This window comes from Procambarus clarkii, chromosome 24 (assembly GCF_040958095.1).
Source record: "Procambarus clarkii isolate CNS0578487 chromosome 24, FALCON_Pclarkii_2.0, whole genome shotgun sequence".
In the NCBI taxonomy this organism is placed as follows: Eukaryota; Metazoa; Arthropoda; class Malacostraca; order Decapoda; family Cambaridae; genus Procambarus; species Procambarus clarkii.
Window position 1 is genome coordinate 9,614,625 of NC_091173.1, and position 25,759 is coordinate 9,640,383.

The following is a 25,759-nucleotide window of genomic DNA, read 5'->3' on the forward strand; positions in this document are numbered from 1 at the left end:
ACCCTGCAACAAAGCATTGAGTAATGATGTTCTGAGCTACATAAAACATTTTTGTTTCATGTACTATTTACACTGATGACCAGGAGTGCCAAAAGATAAATCTGACATGGTGAGAAAAGGAAGCCGTAATGAGAATATAGAATGAAAAATATCCTAGACAGTTGTATCTAGAAATATTAAAGTTGATTATATAACAATGTGTGTGCCAGTTCACGTATAAGTGGGATAGACACATGCAGGTATCTCCTTTTAATGTATTTTATTTAAATTATTTCCAAATTAACCAAAAAATAAAAAAAGATTGAAATTATAACTAGTGGTTTGCATTTCATAGAGATGAAACAGTTGCGATCTATCTGCAGTATTGAAGGAAAACTACACAATAAAAGTCTAGAGAAATAAGCTCATCCTCTTAAATGGGTTGGAAGAAACATTTCACTTCTTAGCATGATGAACTAAACTTGTGGAATGTGGAATGCACAGACATTGTTTGGTTAGCAACTTTCTCAATTGCAAGCTGCACCAACACAAATACAAAAAACACTTTCTTTCAACTAAATAAGTCTGGACCAAAATGCCAGTACTATATCTTAAAAAAATAACATTAGGTATTGTCTAAAAACTGTGAAAATTTAAAAGTGTCCACTGGACCTAAATATAATACCCCAGCTCAATTCTACCTAAGATATCAGAATACTTTGTCACCATAATGCATCCCTCTTTAGGGTTAAAACAAGGATAAGTACAAAATGAACAAAACTAAAAGTTCCCATGGAATTTGACAATTAAAAAAATACATTTGTATTACTTTAACAGAAAATATAGAACCATGATCAGTATAAAGAATAATCTTTCAATGTTTTCACTGTAGTGAATTCATTACATGGGAGACCAAGGCAACTAACCAGTACACAAGTATGTCTTGTACAAAAATTAACAAATCACACTAATTTATGCAACTTTATAAACAGAAACCATCAATGATTTACTTCTCTTAAAAATCAGCAAATAATTTATTTATTTTAATCTTCACACTCCAAGTACCACATATTTACTTACACGTGATATTTTAAAATTCAGGTACACAGTTCTGCTTCAAAGAAAATCAATTTAAATTTTTAACAAAGGACTGAATGGTAATAAAAAACCACCACAAAAAACGGCACAGGGGTACACAATAATCTGATGCGGAGTGATGTAACTTGCAAAGCTGATTTAAATAATTTAGATCATTTCCCTACATGTCTCAAGTATAATTGTGCCAGAAATAATGTGAAAATGTTTATGAGCTGGAATGGACAATGAGGAACTCATAGGATAATATGATGTGAGGCAGACATTGTTTGTTGAAGGATAATAAAGTACAGTACAGTATACTGTACAGTACTTATAAGGTACAGACAGGTGGAAAAAATCCTTACAAAGCCTGAAACAAAATCTTTTCTAAACCAACACTTTTCAAAAGCACTCGGTGAGCTAACATACAAAAAGGAGATCAATAAATCAACTCGTATCTTGAATATTGTACTTGATTCCTTCTCGTGTTCACCCTTTTCCAAGAGTTAAAGTTGTAACTTCTTGGTACCATGATCCTAAATTACTATTTTTGCCAATACAGTATGTCCTTTAATTAATTTATTTAAAATTAATTTGCCAACACCTCCCCTAATTGTTGTCTAATTATCTATATTTGTACTCACAAACCAGCAGCATGACTTGTCAAGAAGGGAATATTTATGAAATGAAGATGAAAATAGATGAACAAAAACACTAGTATTATTTTGAGTACATTTCATCAATTACTTTCCTTTCTTGCATGTTTTATGCATTTTTCTTTCTGTCATTTTACCATGTAATGAAACCCCTTAACATTTCCATAAGTTCTATTTATTCTGCAAAAAATAAATATTATTAGTAATCACTAATTTGGTTAAGTGATGTGGCTGTCAAATATGTTTCAAGAAATGCTTAAAATGTTTACAGGTTTTGAGAAGTCAAGGATTTTATGAGGCCATCCTTGCAAGAAAGTGTGTTTCAAGACTTTGAATCCTGAAGATGTATATAACCTAACGTGCAGAAAATTTTAATCTAAGCATCACTATCTTAAGGTACCATACAAAAATATGTTCAATGATTAATATACTGTACATAAACAAATCCATATACAACTTTTGAGCAGCCATCACATACAAAATACATAACAAAAATGCCATCAATACAAAAGGAGCACAGTAATATATTGAAAAACCCTTTTAATATATTACTGTTCAAAAACATTACAATTCTTAGTAAGCTATTAATAGTTCTTTACAAAACAAAATTGTTTATCCTGTAACAGATGTATAAGATTAACCTAATACCCAACTGCTAAATTACTTACAATGTACCGTTAGCAATGAAAAGTTTCTTTATTCAAGTGTAACTGACAAATGTGAATCTGAAAAACATAAAAGGAAAAATTATTACAATGTAACACAGTGGACAATTTGATTTAGTTGCAATATGTCACATGCTTTGGGATGCAAGAAGTATTGTACTGTACTTCAATACCATAACCCAGAAATGTTGTGTTAATTAGCACTGCATATCAAGATCTGCTTTGGTCCCTGTTTGTCCATTAATATTTTTCAGTCAAGTGGTCTTAAGAAAGGAGAAAGGGGCTACAATAAATCAAACTGCTTCTGGTGCAAAGGATGGCTACAAGAATTCAAACATATTCTGGTACAAATTGTGGTTACACAAGTCCAAACACCTTCCAATGAAGAGGGTGCTACAAAAATCTCAAACACCTTCTAGTGAGGAGAGCTCAAAACCCATTCTGATGGCAAGAGGACTAAAAAGAATCCAAACACCTTTCAATGAAGAGAGGCTACTGGGATCCAAATGGCTTATAACAGTTATAGGACTCTAAAGAGATTTTGCTTGGGAGAACAGCTATTCTTAATACATACAGGCACTGTCCTAATGCGTGTCCTTGTTCTATTGGAGTAGCCCGACTATTGGTTTTTCTATCTGGCACACCTCCCCCTTACCTCCTGGTGGCAAGTGGCTGTATTGCCCAAGCCCATCTTCCAAAGTGCCATCAACTCGAGCTTTGTTTTCATTTTCTGTGTGAATCAAAAGATTTTTCCACTCACATTCTTTGATAGTTTTCTGTAAACACTAAACATCTATGTGTTAATGAATTCTGAAGAGAAATTAAGAATTAATTAAGAAAGCAGAGACTGGCATTCCTAAAAGTTGTGCGCGTAATTACCTGTGTTATTACAGTATGAGCGCTATGTTCATGTGTCCTGTCTTCCCTATAATCTTTATCATGAAAAATCTATAAGCTTCTGAAGGATTTGGCATTCACCACCCTTTCAATGAAATTATTTGAACTGTCTATTACTCTAAAATAGTATCATCAGTAGCTATAGTGATGTGAGGTTGATAGAGCTTGGGCCTCACATGCATGGGGGTCTGCAGTTGAGTCTCCTAGAGCACAGGTGAATGAAATGGCCATTACTCTGTTTGCAAGAGAACTTTTTTTTATTTTTTGGTACATAGCTTTAATTATCTTGAATTCATGGACTTTTTTTTTTTTTTATATTCATGATTTTGTAAGTGGTGATTATATTGTCGCTATTGCTTCATATTGCCTCTATTAAGCTTTGGTATATTTAATGCCTTCAGCCTCTCCTCATAGTTCTTATTTTTATGATATGAAAGACATTTCATAGCATATCTTTTCACATCCTCTACCTTACTGATGTGCTTTGTGAGATATGTACACCACGTAACTACTGCACATTCTAATTTTGGTCCCATGAATGTTGTGAACAAATTCTTTAGCATTTCACTGTCAATGAATTTAACACTTTGATGCTCTGAGCACACATGCGCCACACTACCCCGGGTGGGTTTGTGCATTCCGCAGGAGCGCGCAGTAATTCTGAAAAGGATATAATCTTTTCAACTTTGTTACCTCAATTCCCGTCCTAGATTTTTCAATTTGGTATCATTGTGTTCGCAATAGAATTCTCTACAGGACTAAAGGCATATCAAGTCCAAATGCCTAGTGTACTATCCGCAACAAACAAAGTGAGATCATGTTACCCGGGAGCGTGGCTCAAGAGCGATAAAATGTTTATACTCCCTTCACTTTGGTCACTTCAATTCTCATCCTAGGTCTTTTATTTTGGTATCATTGTAATCGCAATAGAATTCTCTACAGGACTAAAGGCATATAAAATCCAAATGCCCAGCGTACCATCCACAACAAACAGAGAAAGTGAGAGCGTGTTACCCGGGAGCACGCAAGACCGATAAAATCTATTTATATACTTATATCGGTATATTAGACCGATACTATTTATAGTCTCTTTTTGTGCTTCATGAGGTGCAGATTTTGTACTTGTGCAGCTGTGTATTATAATAATAGTCAAACACAGGCTGTGTAAATTGTTTTCAGCAAGTCCTTGTTCGAATTTGAAATGCCTTTCTTATGTTCCCCATGTCCAACCACTTGGGGTGGATTGTAGACCAACGGTCTTACATTATGTAAGGCAGAGTTCAATCTCCTACCATCCAAGCCATTCCTTCTACCCATCAAATCCCAAATAAATCTTTATTCTGATCTCTTTCAAGTGCTATATAGTTGTGATGGCTTGGCGTTTTCTGCTAATATTTCCCTTCTCTTCTCTAGCTTCCCAAGAGCAATTGATGCTGTCTATGCAAGTTTCTAGTGTTACTGCTGGGATTATGTACATTTCAAAGTCCTTTCCAAACTCTGTATAGTTGGTTTTTCCTTTATGGTGAAGATTCCTTCGAATCTTCTTGCATTACCTTGTACTTCTTGAGGTTAAATTCTAACATCCATATGTCTGCCCACTGCTGGAGTTTGTCAACGTCTTCCTTCAATACTGTGCAGTCCTCTCTGATTAATATGAAGAACATCAGTAGACCTAGAACTGATCCTCATGGCATCTTGCTTCCTATATCCAGCCTGACTTTTCCCCCGACTGTTCTTTATTTCCTGCTGGGTACTTCCTTACCCAGTTCAGTGTTTATATTATCCCAGCTTTCCTCTTCCTTTTATACACTAACCTTTTATGAGGAACAGCGTCAAGCTTTCTTTCTATATAATTGCTGTTAACCCTGCCTTCTTTCTCTTGTTGTATCAATCTATCATTGAATTTGATAATTTTTGCCAGACCACTTGCAACCTCTTAAGACCATGTTGCACCTCTATTACAAAGTTTGCACTCTCAGGACGTCAAGCAAGGTGTAGCTAGGGTTGTACACCTGTTGCCATCATTTGCATTTTCCCTCATTTAATTTCTTTCTTTCAAGCAGTAGGTTGTTTATTCTGTCTAGATTTTCTGGTCAGTTTTTCCTGGATTGTAAATAAATCTCTAATCCCTTTCTCCCCTTGACTCACTGATAGAACAAAATTCTGCCTACCGATTCCTGATAGGCTTGCGTATATCTCAAGAGGCCTGGTTTAACCTGAAGGGTTAGTGATACCAGTACTAAAATTCCAGGGAGTTACTGAGGGGACCTACCTACCCAGATATGTCAAAGCAATGAGGCATTTGCACCTGGAATACCATTAACAGGAATAAAAGGGGCAAGAATAGAATAATATATTCAATGGAGAAGTGTTTAAAGTAGAAATTAATATGGATATGACAATACAGTAATATAAACACAAGAAGCCTAGAAGCCACATGCTCAACTATCATACAGGTTTATTACTGACCTAAGGATACACCACGAAACAGAGATTCGTCAACTGAAGAAGCACGACGAGGAGATGGCATATCTTCCCAAATGCTATCCACGAAGTTCACCTGTAAAGCCACAATTAAATGAAAATTTTACACCTTTAATTCTCAAACCAATTTAAAACAGTCTTCAAAGAGGAAAGGTAACCCGAGTTTGATTTTCACATCAATAGAAATTACAGCCTTACAAGCATTAAATAATACACACAGCATCCATACAAATCTATGTTGTTAATAACTAAATTATTAATTATTTACTCCAAAGTAATAAAAAAAACTTGAGATGTGTTTTGTGTTAAATGATAATAAAACAAAATTGAATAAACAAATCAATTCGATTTTAATCCATTTAGAACATAAAAGCTGAAACAAAGGACAAGTCAAGCTCATAGGAGTGTAAAGCCAATATTTAAACCGCAGTGTTTATAAAATTTGGGTACACGTGTAGCCTGTTAGTGCATCTCTCAACTGTCTTCTTGAGCTTTCCCTAGCCTGTGTACCCATCACCACGTGATCACCCATTCAGTAACCGGCCAAGAAAACTTGTGATTAACCCAAATAATAGGGATGTACAGTACACATCCAGCATTCAGTTCATGTGCGACCAATTTTGAGACAATTGGTAGCTATATTGCCTGGAACAGGTCCATACTATTGAGTAAGTGATGACAACATAACGGATCATGAAGGAAATAGATGAGGTGGTTATGAGAAGACATGTCAAGGTTAGAAACATAAATGAGGCACAGAGATAAGAAAGTACTCGTATACATATGAGGCAATGAGGTTGAATTTTTGGGGCAATGCATTGATATTTTCTTGCTTCTCCCCATGCATCCAAGAATAGAAACCAAACACCCATCTTCAGGTCTTGGGAACCCCACTGGCCATTAATTAAGATCTAATAATGGTTTCAATAAGCCTATTAGGTTTCCTCTGCTCAGCGGTATTGAGAGAACAGTTTTTCTATTTACTGTCAGGATTTTTTTTTTTTTTTTTTAAATTTTACATTAGAAATATTTATGTATATTACCTTCCATAAGAAAAAAATCACACAAAATATTTGAAAGTACTGTACTAACTAAATTTTTGAGGTTACACTGCAAGAATATTTTTGAGTTTGTAAACCTCTTTTTACATGATCTTGGTCTTAGCATTTGCAGTTTTACCATTCATGAATGATGCCTGAAGATATCCTTACAAATAGCAAGAGTCTGCATTACTTATAAATGTTTATTTTTAATGATTAAATTGTTCTTATGTACAAATGGAGATATTATCACTACATTTGGTCTGTATTTGGGGAGAAAATTTATAATTTTTACATTGGGAGCAGATCATAAATGTTAAGAGTTAAGAAAACTATTTTTCTGTTTCTGCACATACCGGAGTTGCCAAGAGGACTTCTGCCTCCTCTCTAGTAAGTGGTCTAGCCCAGGCTTTCTGAACCTTTTTATTCTGGACCCAACTAGACATCTTCCTGGGGTTGAGATCCTCCATCTTCAAAAAGAACAAATAATACTGTAGTAAGTTGATAAAATTATTACAAAACTGTATTTGATTAAGAATGATTAGTTCAATTCATAACAAGTACTGGTTGATAATACAGTACCTTCTTTATATCATAATTTCTAAAATATGCAAAGTCTAGCATGAAATCCACATCTGGTAAACATAAGACGAGAATTCAGCAAATCCAATGATAAGCCACAAGCCAAGTACCAGAGGTAAGCTTAAGGACAGGCTAAAAGATCTAAATCTAACAACATTAAAAGAAAGAAGGACAAGAGATAATATTATCCTAGTATAAAAGTTAATGAGTGGAATAGACAATGTGGATAGAGACAGTTTTTCTTGGTGAGGGACAACAGCGCTATACAGTTGTAAGCTAGAAGCACAGATGAGCTCCATACAAGTTCGGTGTAAGTTTGTCTCAGTTGCCAAGTGTCCAGCTTCCCTTCCCTCAGTTTGAGCTGGGGTTTTCAATAATTTGTTTTGTCGGAAACAGAAAGCCTGTATATATACGTACTTCAGGTTCATGTCAAGGTTTCCCCAAGACTGAAGTACTGACCCCTCCCAGGATGCAACTCCACACAGTTGCCTAACTCCTGGGTATCTATTTACTGCTAACTGAACAAAGGCATTAGGTGAAAGGAAAGATGTCCAATGATATCCATTCCTCCTGGGAATAGACTTCTATCTGATCCCACACTGTCACTCACTGGAGCTTAGTTGCTTTACTATACCCTCACAACCAGTCCAATTTGGGTAAAATAAAAAATAGTTGGTGTAATTTAATTAAATAAGAGTACCTGTAGAAAATTTGTCCCACTGGTAATACTGTGTGATTTTTTCTGTGCCGACTCAACGTTCTCTTCCTCTCCAGTTTTATTCTTATCAAAGTTAGTTCCACTGCAACTTCGTAGTCTCTTCCCTGTCAAAATATAATGTATAGTGTACAATAATTTAGAATACAAATTTACAATCAGAATGTAATCACCACCGAAAACACGGGTGCTAGCTGGTGGCAACTCGGACACAGTGATACCCCAGGATGGATGGAGGTTGGGTTGGGTTGCTGTTTAACTAAACATTATTCTCTTGAATCCAGAGAATCAAATTTTCAACAGACATTAAAAGAAATGACTGCCTAATATCCAAGATTATCCCCCCCCCCCCCAAAGAGAATCTATTAACTAAAGTGTTACTCTGCTTGTGGAAAAAAAATCTGATTTTTTAATTATGCAAGATACTGTGTCTCTTGCATAATCAAATGCAAGTCATTTGGTGGATGGGCCAATGAGTGCGTTAGCACTAGATATGCAGCTTGCCGACTCATGGTGAAAGGGCGAGAGGGCTCGAATGATCAATTTGAATAATTTTTTTGTCCATAGTTTTACTTAACAGTCTATGTTATGTATTTTCTGTCAAGCAGCTTGATTTATGTACTTATAATTGACAAAAAAACCAGTGTTGAACGTAATGAAACGCCATTTTCTGGGAGAGTCCTGGAGGCTCCTCGTAGCTTACCGGGTTGATATGTATTTATTAGACTGCGGCATCAGTCAATTCGATTGGAGTTCTATGCCTACCGGGGACCACGAGCCAGAACCTGGCCCCTCTCAGAAAGACCCAAGGAACAATGGCCTATAGAAACCCCCGTGTGGTTGGAAGCATTCAATGTCTGCCATCGACTGTGGTTATGTAGCTCCCGGAGCTACTTAACCCCAGAAAAGTAAAAAAGGGGACTTACCCGGGAGGCAGCTGCCACTTGCACCTCAACTGGAAGTGGAGACAACTGGCTAATTTACAAATAACCCTAAATAATACTAAATAATAATAATCTAAATAATAACCCTGTGACTCAAAGCGACACGCCCAACTAGGGCCAGGAACATTAATAAGGTAACGGGCGACCAAGACCCTGTTTGACCTACAGAACCCTCGTGCCCGAATGTCTGCCCAAGACATTACCAAAAACGGCAGTTAAAGCAGCAAATTTGCGAACGTCATGGGCACGAGGGTAGACCGCAGACTGGCTGGACCGAATAACCCTGCGGACGACCTAGGAGACCCGAGCCCTGGAACAGGGAAGAAGGGAAACCGGATCAACCCAAAGCTTTTCCCCCGGTCACCGAGGCTGTGGCGCACAGATAGTGCCTAATTGCTGCAACCGGACACCACACGTGATGCACCCCCAGCCGAACCAACCGGGGGTGGTTCATCAACACCCCAAGGACCCCTCTGAAAACCGCCATCTCATTCTTCGCCAGAAAAGAAAGAGGATGGCTGTAAACAAACAAACCCACCACCAGGACCGAAAGAGCAGAAACCCCTGCGCTGGAGGAGAGCATGAAAGCCTTATCAAAACAATTCCAAACCGAAGAGACCAACACAAACCGAGGAGAAGAGAGAAAAGAGAGCATCTGGTCCAAGGACCAGGATGGCTCGAGTGGTGCATGAGCAAGCCGGAGGTGAAACAACACATGAGATAGCTTGAAAAATAGAGTTGAAGTAACATCCACCCTGAACGCAAGCAGAAGCAGCTCTGCCAGCATTGCACGATACGAGGCGATAGTATTCAGCATAAGATGAAAACCTGAAACATCCAAGAGAGAAAGGACAAAAAATCCGAATTGTGGAACCCCAAGCTGCAAGGGCAGTACTTACAGAGCACTTAGGGGAAGATGGCCCTAGGCACATGCAACCCCCAGTACTCAGTGAATTACTCCTGGCTCCCACACCACTACACAGCAGAACACCGCCGCCAAGGCACAGCACTGCAAAGAGACAGGAGCCAGAATCGAATGACTTCCACTAAACACATCAGCCTCAGAACTGAGGTTAGATGGCTGGCGCAGGGATCTGGGGCTCCCACTTTCCCCTCCTGGGGAGGGGGGAGCTGCGCAGACAGTGGCGTGGCGGCAGTTGTGACATCATGCTTGTTCGTTTGTTTTCGGATTGATAGTTCCGGATAGACAGATAGATTGATAGATAGTTCTGCTTGATAGTTCAGCTTTTGGTAGCAATTTCTAACCAGGTGGGGTTTGTTTTGGGATGCCTACCTTTCTGGGTGCCTAACCCGGTCGATGGCAGACATGGAATGCTTCCAACCACATGGTGGCTTTTAATTGCTCCTCGTGCCTCTCTGAGGGGGCCCAGGTTCTGGCTCGTGGTCCTTGGTAGGCATAGAACTCCAATCGAATTGACTGATGCCTCGGTCTAATACATACATATCAGCCTGGTAAGCTTTTGAGAGTTGGAGGGGACTCTCCACAGTAACAGTGATTGAGTACTGTATACCTGTATAGGCCTGCAATGTATTACATACCCCTACACTATATACATTTAAACCTGTCCCTGGCACAGCTCAAAGGGTCTTACAACCCATCCTTTCTTGCTATTCTGTCTGGGAACGCTGTCCAAAAACAGATTCAAATACTGGCAGAAAAGACCAAATTGTGATTTGACAATTGCCGGCCACTGATACACAATACCACACTGCATAGAAAGCAACTAAAAACAATAGCAGAATTTTTTCATTGTTAACTCCATATTTATAGTATTTAAATAAAAAGTAGATAATAGCTAAAATCTGCAAGTGATATTAAATAACCATTAACAGTTAAAGGAAAAACTAATACTGTATACAAATTAAACTGAAATCTAAAAATAAACAAAATTGAATGAGGTGTTGGGTCAAAACTTTGATACCATATTAAAAATAAAAAGAGACAGCTTCCACCAAAGTGCTAGAGAGTTTATGAGAATAATTGCAAATATATGTTAGCAACCTCACTAGTTAGAAAGCACGTGGCAGTTTCATTTGTAATTAATAAACCAGTCAGGAAATTAAAATATGGTTCATACTAGGATTGTAAGTATCTGCAGAGTTACCAATAACTTCATTGGCTGTATTTTTCTTCACTTCAATATTAGGCACATCCACCTGACTGTTTTCCTTTGGGCTTAGAGCATTAGGTGATTCAATGTTCCCTCTATCTCGTTTTGAATTTGCCGACACTATGTGCCGACGGGATTCTTGGCTTCCCAGCACTTCTCCTTCAGAAACTGCACCCCTAAAAAAGATTTTTTTGTTTAAATAATTTATAAAATAATATCAATTTGCTAAACATTCTCCCTGTGCTTACCTATCAGTGACTACAGAGAAATAAGATCCAGCTTTTTATGCCCCGCCTCCTAGCCATTTATACCTGGCACACTAATTACCTCTCTCAACATTAACCTTTCATCACACGTTTCTAAAAGCTGTGGATGAAACTGACTTCAACAACTTCTTTTACTGCATTCCACTTGCCGACCACCAGGAAACAGAACGGTAACTTACATCTCTTCGACTCACCTGTGTGGCCTGTTCCCACTGATGTTCTCCTGTTCTTCCTCTATCTTATTTAAATAGACTTGCTTTATCTATTTCCCTCAAGAACTTCTACATCGTTTTCATAGTCCCTCTGTTTCTCTTTTCTTATAAAGTTGCGAGGCGCGAGTTCACTCAACCTGTCACAATAGCCTCTAAATTCTGGTACTAATCTAACTGCAAACCTCTTAAATTCTCAAGTTTTTGCTTATGCTTCACAAGGTGCAAGTTCCAAGCTAGTGTTGTATACAGTATTCATGTAAAGGTCTCGCATAGATTGTTTAGATTCTTAAATGATGTTCTTATGTTTGCTAACTTTCCATATGCTGCTGATGTTATCCTATAACCACGAGCTTCTGGTGTTAGTGTTGGGATTATGTCTACTCCCAGGTCTTTTGCCCTTTAACATTAATAATCTGCTAAATTGTATAACACAGGAACTGTGTTGGATGTAGCCATCACCAGACACTCATTGGAATCACACAACATTCTTTCAATAATGCTCCCATACTTTATTTTGGTTAAGTTACATTTAAATGTAGGTACCTTGACTCTCTTTACAAAAGACATTAAAAGGAATAATAATTAAACAAGAGTTTCCAATATACTGACTACCTTACCTAGAAAGGTACAAGTCTCTCCCATTCCTATTACAAAAAACCAGCGTTGAATGTAATGAAACGCCATTTTCCGAGTGAGTCCCGGAGGCTCCCCGGAGCTATCCATGGCTGATATGGATACCCTAACTATTTTGCATCAGTCGATGTGGGTGGAGTTCTAGGCCTACCGGGAACCACGAGCCAGAACCTGGCCCCCTCAGAGAGGCACCGGAAGCAATGGCCCATAGAAATGCACATGTGATTTGGAGCATTCTATATCTGCCATCGACCGGGACAGGCACAAAGAAAGGTAAGCGCCACAAAACAAACCCCTATTCTGGTTAACAACAAAAATCTACAAACGAGTGGACAGAACTCCCCCAGGAAAACGAACTAACAAGCATGACGTCACACGAGCCGCATCGCATGTCTGCGCAGCTCCCTCCCTCACCGGGAGGGGGAAGGGGGAGCCCCAGACCTCCGCGCCGGCGATCCCCGCACCAGTTCTGAGGCTGGATATCAAAACCGCGAAAAAATCCGCCGACTGGAGGGCGGGAGGGTGCCGGGGAGCCTCTGGGACTCACCCAGAAAATGGCGTTTCATTACATTCAACGCTGGTTTTCTGGGGGGAGCCCCTACGGCTCCCCGGAGTTACAGTACTTCACCAAAGACTACCTAAGAAAACAAGGGGACATACCCGGGAGGCGGTCGGTGAACCACTCCTCAACACGAAGTCAAGACAACAACCCAAGGACCCCTCCGGAAAGCAGCAGACACATCATTCGCCAGAAAAAAAAAGGTAGAACGGCCGCAGACGAAGAAACCTATGACCATGACCATAGGAGCCAAAAACCACTGCGCCTGAGAAGAGCAAGAAGCTCTGCCACACGACCCCCAGAGGCCAACGCCAACATAAAAAGAAAGCCGAGGCAAAGCAAACCTGACTGCAAGGAGCCACAACCACCAAGGAGAAGAAAAACAGGAGAGCACCCTGTCCAAAGACCAGGACGACACAGGCAGTGCATAAGCAGGCCGGAGGTGAAACAACGCACGATACAGCCTGCGAAAACAGCGCAGAAGGAATATCGATACCGAAAGCTAGCAGCAGAAACCAAGGTGCCAGACCCAGGAACGACCCCAAGCGCCTCTACATCCTCCGCAAGCCAATCCTATGACAGCCCCAGGAGGGAAAAGAAAAACGCAGAACCAAAACGAAAATGCCACAAGCATGCAAGTCCACCGCCACAAGTGCAGCTGACAGGGAAGGAACCCACATAAGGAGCCGCCCTGCACCAACATCCCGCAGAAGGGCAGGAGCGAAAAGACTCATTAAAAGGAGCAAAATCGCCCCCGGGAAAACAAGTAGCGCCGAGACAGCGCGAAGAGAAGAGATAAGCACAAAAGAACAAGAAGGCCAAACACCCAGAAGCTGCCAGGAAGAGGACCCACAAGCCCTAGAAAGGACCGGAGGGAAGCTCAACCGAATGACGACAGACGTACCAGAAAACGGGAAGGAGCAAAACCGTCCCGAACCTTCGAGAACAAAAAGAAGCAGACACAAAGGACAAAGGCACAAAAACCCCGTCGCACCCGAGACCAAAAGTCATGCAGTAACTCCAAGAAGAGGGGGACATGACGGAGAAGGCCCGTCCCGGAGAAAAGGGGCAAAGACTAGAAAAGCACCCACCGACAGGACGGAAACAACGGGCACAATGGACAAGGAAACCGAGCCCAGGGAGGGGCCGACGCCCACAAAGCACATGCGGAGAGGGGGAACGGAAAAACCCCACACCACAAAACTGCAAGCCCCGCCCAGAGGGGTAGAAACACCCCAGCGGGGACCAACGGGGCCTGAGGCCCCTCACGTTAGCCCCACCCCAGCAGGCCCCGGGGCCGAGCTGTCCCTTCAAAGCCCCAGCGTCAAGAAAAACCCCGGGGCAGCCGTGAAAAACATGAAGGAAGGGAGCCCACTAGGCTCTGGAACTCGAACCGAAACCGGAGGATAGGCGAGGGGTGAGACGAAGACCCCAAGCACATCCCCAGCCAACACAATGGGGCGAGGACAAGACAGAGAATCCAAGGAACATGGAAAAACCAGGCCCGGCACAGCAAGACCGGCAAGGAAGGAGAGCCCCAGAGGGAGCACGGAAGGGCCGAACATAACGCCACAACCAACCCCAACACGCAGCTGCAGTACCAAAACCGCAGCAAAATGTCACCACACTCTCCGAGGAAGCGACAGAGAGGATAGATAAATCGTACACGAGTTGCACACAAGGGGATACAGGCGGAAACCGAGCACCCAACTGAGCCACAGGGACGGTAGAAGAAACGTGTGCAGTGTAACAGGCAAACAAAGGAACACATTAGGCAGCCCAACATGAGCTGACCCCATACACAGCTCCAAGAGCAGAGACGAGAGCGCCCAAGAAGCACAGAATCCGCCCGACAGGCAAACGACAGGAGAGAGGCGGAAGCAAAGAGCCAGAACCCAACCTGCAAGCACAAGGAGGCGAACACAAAACCTCCGACACAGGAAAACGTACTACCAAACAGGCACTCCCACCGTTGCACTGCGGAACAAGGTGGAGGCGGGGCCCCGAACTCAAGCAAGGTTAGACAAGCATAGGAGAGGGGCAAGAGGAGTACAAGGCAGGAGCCGCCTCGGAAGGGCCAAGAGGCCACCCGCAGACACCGGTGAACCAAGGAAGGAATCAGGTGGAGAGAACAAGAGCTGCCCAGTATGGGCTAATAGCCTTGCAGTAGGCACCTCGGGTGATACGGTCCACGTTCTCAAGTACTTATATACACCCATTCCTACTCCCAAAAACAAAAACAGCGTCAGGATGAAGGAGACGCCAAACCGCACCAACTCACCTGCAGAACAAAGGCGCTGAAGGGCCATGACGCAAGCTTTCGAGTCCGTATGCACCGGAGGCGGCCAGGGCGCCCATGCTGGAGGAGGGGAGCAGCGAAGGAGGCTCCCCACCCTAGAACGCAGGGAAAAACCTCGTGACTTTCCCCACAGCGGCACCCCAGAACACCCCCAAAGCAACGGGGCATGGATTGGATTAAGAAAAGAGCGAGAGGCGAAGCCCCCCCCCCCCAAGAGAGAAAATGGATGCAGAACACGTGTGCACACCGCCCGGAACCAAAACAAACTCCCACGGCGCATGCGCAGGACGCGAAAGTAGCCCAACCAGGCGAGAAGTAGCCCAACCAGGCGAGAAGTAGCCCAACCTTGCGAGAAGTAGCCCAATCAGGCGAGAAGTAGCCCAACCAGGCGAGAAGTAGCAAAGAAAATATTTGCAATGTTTTCAAAGTGTAGGCACCATAGTAGTATCAGGAACCTGTCTCGTAACATGTACTTGTTGAACACAGGTGTTGGAACAGTGCATTCTTTGTTCCAATAATCCTGCATGATGTGCTTCACCAAATGTTTAATGAGCATACACAAAGCAAAGAAGACATACAACTTAGCCACGATCATGTCCTTCCAACGTAACATACGTGAAGCAGGTTGCTCTGCATATCTGTTGGTTTCAGCAACAAGAAGTTGCATGAACGGCTCATCAAAATATGCAATAATCACTTTCCGTCACGTCGTCACCTGTGTATGGGAACGTGGGTGCAACCCCCACATCACTATCATCAAATTGAGGTTTGTGTGGTACAAAAATATCAGTCCTCCCACACAATTTCAGCCGTGCTCCTTGGAGCACCTCCACGCACGACTCCACTACGGGTCCGTTTTCTTGCACTAAATCTCCATTGGAAATGAGTTGAAGATTTTCAATCTTGTCTACTAGTAGGGTGAGGAGGGAAAGTAGAGGTAGAGGCAACACTGTCGTGTTGTCATGAGGGGAGACATGACTTCGCTTGGCAAGGCGTCCTGCTGAGACAGCTGATCTGCACCCAATAACACTGCAACGGTAGCCACTAACACTTGGCTCATCTATGCTACTTGTATTAGAAGCAGCGTCACTGAACACAGAAAATGATTCAACAATATCACTTTCATCAAAAATGAGAGATGGAGGAAGTGGTGGGGATAATACTGGCAAGGGCAATGACCTATGACACACAACTATGTGTACTGCTTGCCCTGAACGAGACGCGATCACTGTATCGTCATCATCTGTGTCTGTAACACATCTATCGAACTCGTGTTAGAGTTCTATCATTCCTTGGGTCATCAATATCACATCCTTCTTCCTCAAACAATATTGTGTTTATCCCCTGGAGAAAGCAGTCTTTCAACAGCACGTCCCACAGGTGATTGAGAACTGGAGGGGCGTGCGTTAGCTATGGTTGCTCGATCAGAACCGAGGCTACCTTCGGGCCTGGGGCATTCTGGGATTTTTTTAAAAATGGCCACCGCTCACGAAAGGCCTTAGGTGTCCATCTCGTACACAACCTACCGCACGTGCGTTTTGAATGGGTACGAAATATTAAAAAAAGTTTTTTCAGCTTGCTCAGTTTCCAACCGAGTTTTCTCAGTCGGCACAGTCCAGTGGTTAAATGATTTGGCTAATTGGAATTCCCTACATTGTGGTGCACATGGCAAAAAAATTGTCCACAAAACTAATGGAAAAAAATTGAATTTGCAATTCAAACACAAGAGGTAATCGCAAGTAGTGATTGGAGCCATTTAAGGGTAAAGGGAATATGGTCCCATAAACACTCAGAACAACAACTGTGGTATTGCTTCCCAACTCACCTTAATCTCAAACATCAATTATACAAATTCTTCTTTTATAAGTCACACTTCAAGCACATAACCATTCACAAAGTTGAGAGGCGAAACACAAGAGCTGAGTTTTCCTTCAAACAAGCACAAATAGGTAAATACAAAACAACAGCAAGGAGGAGTAAGGGTCATAAGAAAAGCTATTACAACTTGTTAAAATAAAATTCTATGGCTGGTCTTCATTTTGGGTTTAAGTTTTATTCAACTGGCATAATGGCTCCAAGCAAGCCCACATAGATTCAATTTATATATAACATAGGTTCATACAGCATAAGTACACAAATGGCTTGTATTATACATCCAAAATTATAAAAGTATTTCTTACTGTGACACAGTAGGTGAATCTGTAAATTGAAGTTCTGATGACAACACAAAACGAGATTCCTTTGGATGAAGCATAGGAGAACCATCTCCAGCATTTGACATCACAGCAGACACATCCTGAACAATTTATAAAGAAGAATTTTCAATAATTAGCCAGTTTTGATGAGGGATAGAAATAATACTTAAAAATGTAAGAAACAGGAGTCACCGCAACGAGCCATTTGGCCCATTCTGGATGCTATAATAGCTTAAAGGAACTTTCCCACTACAGTATTGACATCAGACAATACAGATGATAGGTCACAGCACTGGATCTGTTCCACATCTTTAATATCGAGACGACATTGGCCACCCTCCAGATAGTAGAGACAATTTTTGTGTCGAATGATTTATTGAATACTGGAAGGAATACCTAGGTTTGTCTGTGTGTATCTGATTATTTCTCTCTCTGTTGTGTGTAGGTGGATATAGGTATGTTTTGTGAAGGAAGATATGGACATAGGTATGTTACGAGTGTGCACTTAGGTTTCAATGTGGATATGTATGTGGGGGGAGTTTAAGTGTGTGGGAGTGTGTGTGTAGGCAGAGGGTGGTTGTGACTCGGCATGGCTGTAAACACATTCATGATACGGAGTGGTTTGGAAGACTGACACTTTATGGAGGCAACAGGCAGGCAGATGTTGCAGATGGGGAAACCAGGCAATGGGTGGGTCCTGGGAAAGGGGATCCCCTGCCACTTGCATATATTAGCAAGTTATACACAAAGTAAGAAGAAACAGAATGGAAGAAAAAATATAAGTACTGTAATCCCAGATCCAGTTGATGGCACTGGTTCCCATTGGTACTGTGTTAACTGCACTCGTTTCCCCTTTGCCTTCTCCAACCCAACCAAATTGGGCACGTATCCCACAGTAATCAGGGTGCAAGGTTAGGCAAGGCTAGCCTTAAGTGTCTCATCTCCAACCTTGGACAGATATACATTCAAATTTATAGATATACAGTAGATTCTTATCAGTTAATCACAAGTTTCTCTCTCTGCACTCCCAGGACTGTTGAGCTCTTCATCTAGACCTGGCAGCATATTTCTTTACTAGCTGTTTCTTAACTAGTGAACAACACACAGGTAAGACATTAAGAAGACAACAAATACTAACCAAGTTTTCAACCACAATCTTTTTGTGGATAGGTGTACTAGTCACCAGAATGTTACCAATTCTAGGGTAACTGTGACAATGACCATCAGAGTGGTGATGCCTTGTATGATGATGGTGGTGGTGGTGGTGGTGATGGTGATGTCTATGTTTGTGATGGTGACTTGGGTCACTTGCAGGAAGAGGGCTGATTCCACTTATTACAGTCCAGTTGCTGGAGCTACTGCCCACACTTGAGACAGTAAGATTTACTTCAGGCTTGACCATCTTGTTCTCATTATTTGGTGGCGTGCCATTTCTTGTACTGGAGGTAACTTCTGAAAACTAAGAAAAAAGTTTTTAGTGACACTTTTAATTTCTGTGTATAATTATGTAAACAAAATTAAATCATCTACAAATACAGTGGAACCTCGAGTGACAAGCGGCTCCAGTTACGAGTATTTCGGGTAATGAGCAAGCCACTCTCAGAAAATGTCTCGACTGACGAGCTTTCACTCTATTAACGAGTGTTCCCGCTGGCTCTCTGACACCTCCAATGAGTTTTTTTGTTTTTGTTTTGCAAGATGAGTTTTCCACATGATGAGCTCGGTGCAGGAATGGATTAAACTTGTTAATCGAGGCACCACTGTATTGTATCTATTTTTTTCATGGTATGAATATATGAAAAGCACTTCTTATTACAAATGTAACAAAAATAGAGAAACCCCATAGAAGAAAATGCTCCAAAAAATTCTTTACAAGAAAAAAGTATAATTATGGTTAGCCGCTATATTTGAACAAATACATGCTTTAATAATAAACAAGGCCTGATTGTGTGCATTACTTGGACCAAAAATTCCATTAGAACAGACCTATTTTTTTTTCCCCACCCCAAATTTCTTTTTAATTTGTTATACAGCATTGAACATTTGGGGAAAGCAGGTCTTTTTTTTAACAGAAATGTAATAAAAAATTAAAATTTAAAATATTTGGGAGGCAAATGGGAGGGACATTTGACAAGCCACTGGCTTCCTGTCCTTGTCGAGGCCACTAGTATTAGTTGCCCTCAAATAAATAACTCAGGTAAAAAAAGTTAGAAACAAAATAGTGTCACAGCAAAAGGGTTAAACATCATTACATTAGACAACAAGATACAATCACTTAACCAACGAGAGAGAGAGAGACAGAGAAAAACAAACGAATCTTTGAAGCAGCCACTCTCATACACAATTTTATGAAAATTCAGTTTAAATTATCTTTTATCCCCAGCTCTTGGGGCCTTCAAGTGGCAGGTAATACTGCACTGCACATCATAGTGTGGTACCAAACCACATTAAACAGAGTGCACCAAGTTTTAAGGTATCGTTACCAAATGATTACAAATAATTCGGTGCTCAGTACTGCATCAAATAGAAAAATCACTCATCACACAATTATTTTATGCTTTATATCGACTATTATTCATGCATATTCTCTCGGCAATGTTTACATGCAGAGTTAAAAACAAGACCGTGTTGTAATGATACTACATACTGTAGTCATAGCATTTGGCTAGACCAGCTTCAAAACAATGTTAAACCTAATAACACATTACATAATAATGAATTGTTTGATCATTTACAATATGGCATATATGAGATTTAATATAAATTTGAGGAAAGGTTACTAGAAGTAGCTAATAAAAAGTTCAGTATATTGGTTATAATTCTGCATAATAATGTATGAAACTTTGCATAAACAGTTATTTTCCACCACTTTGCAACAAATGATGTGTTAATATGTATGAGCATGTATTTAAATATATTTGCATATACTGTACATTCATACATATATATATGCACACATGGCTAGAGATTCACAGTAAAAGTGTGGAACAAAACATACCAGGTTTTTTTTTTCACTGTAACTTCCACATCAATAAAGCAAAAAATTAATGAGAAAATATTAATGGTACAGTATGTGATTGGAAACTTACTTACAGTAAGTACGTAAACTTATGTACGTAAAGGTACGTAAAAGGTAAACTTACTTACAGTAAGTTTACCAGTCTCCGTGGTGCAGTGGTAAGACAATCGCCTGGCATTCTGCGAGCGTTTTGTCATGGGTTCGTATCCTGGCCGGGGAGGATTTACTGGGCGCAAATCCTTAACTGTAGCCTCTGTTTAACTCAACAGTAAAATGAATACTTGGTTGTAAAACAATTCTTCGCGGCGGGGATCTTATTCCAGGGACCTGCCCGAAACGCTACGCATACTAGTGGCTGTACAAGAATGTAACAACTCTTGTATATATCTCAAAAAAAAAAAAAAGTAAGTACTTATTTACAGACTGAAACTGTACTTAAGAGTATAAATTGCCTGTATTGAAATCTAAGCTAAATTAAGAAATCTAAGGTTATCCTTGATATTAATGAACCTGCATCATGACAGACTGTCATCTATGACATCAATAAACACCTGTGACAAATTAACCTGCCTGGATCTATAGTTCACAAAGCTTCACTCATTCTCAAGAGCTCCATCGGGGAAAAGCCCCAAAAGTAGTTTCTCCAGGAAGCTCAATCCCCTCATTACACCTCACTCTTTCAAGCTGTGAACATTAAATTTCATCGTGATGTCCCATAACACACGTGAAAAAGTGTGTCAGCAATATATCTATGATAAACATACTCAACTGACGACAGTCACTTACACTATTACGTGCCTCCTTAGCACAGATGGGAGAAGAAGCTTGCACAGGGGACAGTTCCTCTATACAAGGCTTTATATCTAAATCTTCCTTTGTGATAATATTTCTTGACTCGAAGGATATCTGTGGCACTAGTTCAAGTTTCAGGTCATCATCAGGATCAAGTTTACAGCCATCAGGTGAACAAATCATTTTTGGAAGATCAACAACGACCTCAACAATTTCTTTATCATAAGCCTCTTCTATTGGAGATGATTCAATGGTTTGACTCATGAGCTGAAATCATCAGGGTTCATTATCAATGATAAATTAAAATTAATTAGAAAAGAAATTAATTTAAATCTATAATTCAATATATTATAAATATTGACAAGTCTCTCTATATAAAGTATATTACTAATTTTGGTAAACAACAGTACAATGCTTCATATAAAACTCAAGATTGTGCATAATTTCCAATACCCGATATTCAGTTTTATGTTTGAGGCATTGCAATCACTAGTAATTTAGGTGACCACACATGGCATCGCCTCCAAATACAGTACTGTACTTGAAACACTGACAACCTTTGTTTATAAATGTTACCTGCAGACCCATAGCCCGTGTTACTTGGAACTTTTTGTTCCAGGTAGCGAATCTTTAACAACAACAAACAACCTGCAGACACACGTCAAGCTCAAGTTGAAAAACACTACATGCTGTTTGCCAATCATATAATCACCCCTGCTTTGCACTATCAAAAAGTACAGTATACAAAAAGATACAGAAAACTGCCCCCTAAAAATATAATCAGGAAAATATTAGACGCATAAAAATCAAGAGTATATAATAGACATAATAATACAGAATTAAGAAAAAATTAGAGGGAACATTGGTATGGACAAAGAACACAAAGTGCTGATAATAAGGTAGAGAAATACAAATATGAGTTCAGATTTAAATAGATTAGAAAATCTTTGGAAAAGGGAGGTGGAATTGTACCAGTGTCCTGGGGCCATACTAGCTGCATTCCTTACCCACAGACCATAGTATCAAATCACTTTATTGTGATTTCATTTTGTAGTAGATAACATTTTTTATGTACTGTAAGTAATTATCAAGTTTCATCAGGAAGGATTTTGTCAAATCTCTGATAAAGCCTTAACCGGCAAAAGTTATATACTTTTGCTATGCTTGCTTATGGATATGGGAGTACCCCCTACAGACCAGTGTTCCCAGGTGCACACAAAAGTTTTTTATGCTGAATGAAGTTGGGCCTTCCAGATCGTTCGGTCGGAGCCGTCACCACCTGATCTGTATACAGTACAAGGCTTCGAACGTGCTTTGGTTAGCAGACCAATTAGAGACTAGGCATTCATAGCTAGTTGATTAGACACTTAGAATAGCAAGTGTTGAGACTGCATACAGTAGAACTAGGAAAAGATATGATTGTCTAAACTGTACACATCATCAGACACACCCTCTGTAGAAGGGTGTGTCTGTATTTTGGTAACAACTATTTTCATGGGCTGTTACACTCCATTTTGCTGTTAGTTTAGATTAATCTCAAATTGTTTGATCCCCTGACTGTTACTTATCTTTTGTTTCCTTGCATTATAGCCAGATTGTCACATTCCCTTAATTTAAGGAAAAATAAGAACTACAGTACTGTATTGTTTTTAATGATTGTTATTATACTTTCCTCTTTTCCTGCACTGTGCCTACTGTGCTATCTAGGATGTTTGTTACACAAGACTGAAGAACTGATTAATAGATGCAGGTAACACCCTCTAAAGTATACCTCTCTCATGGTCTCTCTCTCTCTCTCTCTACAAGTACATTTTATAGAAATACAAAAAAAAAAAATTGGCTAACCTTCACTTGAGACAAGATAGGAGATGACAAAGGCGAGTCACTTGCTGAGGAACAAGATGTACAATCACTACAGTGGGATGATGAAGACGACTCTGAACAAGGGGAACCAACAGGAGTAGGTAACTCTTCTGTCTTGGGTATGAACACTTTGTCACTTGTGAATGCATGTGGAGTGCCTGAATATCTTGTCTTCTGGCTGGGATCTATTTCCTGATTAAAACATGATGTATCACATTTAGCCTCAAAATTTCCCTTAATAGCAGACTTCAAGCTTGTAGATGAATCACACACTGAAGATTCACTTACCAATTTCTTGAGATTCGTGTCATGTTTATGATCTTGATCTTTACCAAAGACTTCATCTTTATTTTCTAGGGATACAGACCAATAATGGATTATCAAACATTAAACAATATTAGTTTGGTGAAAGATATTCTTCAAGCAAGTGACAAGCAACTTTCTGAACAAGTTATTCAGCTGCTCGTAAGGCATGGTGATACACTAAGCCTCAAAAGATCATAACACAGTAAAGCAGGGGATAACGAGGCACCGATGCTCTGAGTTTAAGTCTTAAGACATCCTTGCAGGACTACTACTGGTGACTGGAGTCACTGAAAAATAGGTCTATCTGGCCAGGTTAACAGAACTCGGGAGTGTTTGTCTGTAAGAACAGAGAATTTGAGCTCCTAATGATGTACATTCATGTTTGCCAATGAGAAGAAAATAACTAACAGCCAATCCAAACAGTCAACTGGTACTCATCATTCACACCAGGAGGAAACACTGCTGCAAGGAAGGCTCTGCCTGTTCCCAACAGCCTCATACACATACTGAACTTGTATAAAGCAAACAACCACAAGCATATTACCAAAGTGTAAGCCAGATAGGCATGCTTGTGAGCAGCAGAATTACTTATTCACCAGTCTCAAAATATCTGTAATCCTATTTAAATAATGCTATTATTTAAAGTCCATTTTCTGGATGCTCTGTTAAAAAAAAACCAGCGTTGAATGTAATGAAACGCCATTTTCTGGGTGAGCCCCGGAGGCTCCCTGGAGCTTATCGGGCTAATGTGTGTTATGTTAGACCGGGACATTAGCTATGGAGTTCAGACCTACCAGGGACCAGCGCCAGAACCTGGCCCCTTCAGAGAGGTTTCAGGGAGCAATGGCCCTGGAAAACCCCATATGGTTGGGGGTTTTCCTTATCTGCCATCGACCGGGGTTAGGCACCCAGAAAGGTAGGCGTAACAAAACAAACCCCACATGGTAAAAAACTACAACAAAAACCGAACAGAGAGGTAGAAAACTCCCTACAATCCCAAGGAAAACAATCAAACAATCAATTTACTGCCGCGCCGGTCGTCCGCGCAGCCCTCCCCTCCCCGGGAGGGGGAGGGGGGGGCCCCCGGACCTCACCGCGCCGGCTGCCGTCAGTTCGGAAACTAGGCTTCAACCAACGCGAAAAATCCCGCCGACCGGATGGGAGGGAGGGTAACCAGGGAGCCTCCGGGGCTCACCCAGAAAATGGCGTTTCATTACATTCAATGCTGGTTTTCTGGGGGGAGCCCCTACGGCTCCCTGGAGCTACATACCCAAAGAGAAGGAAAAATGGGACTTACCCGGGAGGCGGTGGCCACAAACTCCTCAACTCGAAGTCGAGACAACTGGCTGCAACCTGCGACCCAAAGCAACACAAGAACGACGAGGAGCAGGGACATTCACCAAATAACGGGCGGCCAGGACCCTGTTCGACTTCCAAAATCCACGCGCCCGAATATGAGCCCAAGACATATTACCAAACACGGCAGCCAAAGCCGCAAACTTCCTAACATCATGGGCGCGAGGATAGACCGCAGGCTGGCTAGATTTAATAACCCTGCGGACAACCTGGGAGACCCGAGCCCTGGAACAGGGAACGAGGGAAACCGGATCAACCCAAAGCGCATCCCCAGCCACTCCGGCCGAAGCGCGCAGGTAACGGCGAAGTGCAGCAACAGGACACAACACATGATGCACCCCCGGCCGAACCAACCAAGCATCAATGACCCACGGACCCCTCCGGAAAGCAGCCGTCTCGTTCTTTGCCAGAAAGGACGGAGAAGGCTGCAAACGGACAAACCTACCCCCAGGACCAAAAGAGCAGTAACCCCTGCGCCGGAGGAGAGCATGAAGCTCCCCTACCCGGCCCCCAGAGGCCAATGCCAACAAAAACAAAGCCTTGGAAAAACAATCAGGAACCGAAGGGGCCACCACAAACCGAGGAGAGGAAAGATAGGAGAGCACCCTGTCCAAGGACCAGGACGGCTCAGGCGGCGCATGAGCAGGCCGGAGGTGAAACATAGCACGGGAAAGCTTACGAAACGGGGCGGATGTGACGTCCACCCCGAAAGCGAGCTGGAGCGGCTCCGCCAGCGCCGCACGATACGAGGCGACAGTATTAGGCATCAAATGACGGTCCTGAAAAAGCCAAGTAAGGAAGGACAAAACAACCCGATCCGAGAGAAAAGACAACCTACGAAGAGCCAGAAAATGGCGAAAGGAATGCCAGGAAACTTCATACTGTCGCCTAGACGAAGCTCTCAGGTGGGACACCATCAAAGAAGCCACCTGATCACCATAGAAATGGTGATACACCCGCGTCAAAAAGACCAGACGCGAAGAGCAGAGGAGAAGGTCGAACCAGCCCCGTACCGGATCGGGCCGACCTGCTGAAAGAGGCGGAGCCGCGGGAAACGTCCCGGGTTCGGGCACCGAGCCAGAAGCACC

The 25,759-nt window shown here is 41.5% G+C and overlaps 1 protein-coding gene across 5 annotated transcripts in view; it reads right to left on the minus strand.

Moving 5' to 3' along the window:
* Positions 1–242: 242 nt before the first annotated feature.
* Positions 243–25,759, minus strand: part of LOC123761707 (lateral signaling target protein 2 homolog) — a 45,045-nt gene continuing 19,528 nt past the window's right edge. Inside the window, exons 7-17 of one of the 5 annotated variants that reach the window (XM_045747824.2) lie at positions 23,298–23,362; positions 22,992–23,201; positions 21,141–21,413; positions 18,474–18,794; positions 17,321–17,436; positions 11,139–11,347; positions 8,081–8,202; positions 7,155–7,268; positions 5,744–5,834; positions 2,952–3,107; positions 243–2,437 (exon numbers count right to left, since the gene is read on the minus strand). In XM_045747824.2, the coding sequence (XP_045603780.2) occupies positions 2,980–3,107; positions 5,744–5,834; positions 7,155–7,268; positions 8,081–8,202; positions 11,139–11,347; positions 17,321–17,436; positions 18,474–18,794; positions 21,141–21,413; positions 22,992–23,201; positions 23,298–23,362 (1,649 nt within the window). In that variant the 3' untranslated portion in view covers positions 243–2,437; positions 2,952–2,979. Of the gene's footprint in view, positions 2,438–2,951; positions 3,108–5,743; positions 5,835–7,154; positions 7,269–8,080; positions 8,203–11,138; positions 11,348–17,320; positions 17,437–18,473; positions 18,795–21,140; positions 21,414–22,991; positions 23,363–25,759 lie in introns of all 5 variants that reach the window. The other 4 variants (XM_045747823.2, XM_069330554.1, XM_045747826.2 and 1 more) reach the window with 4 other exon arrangements.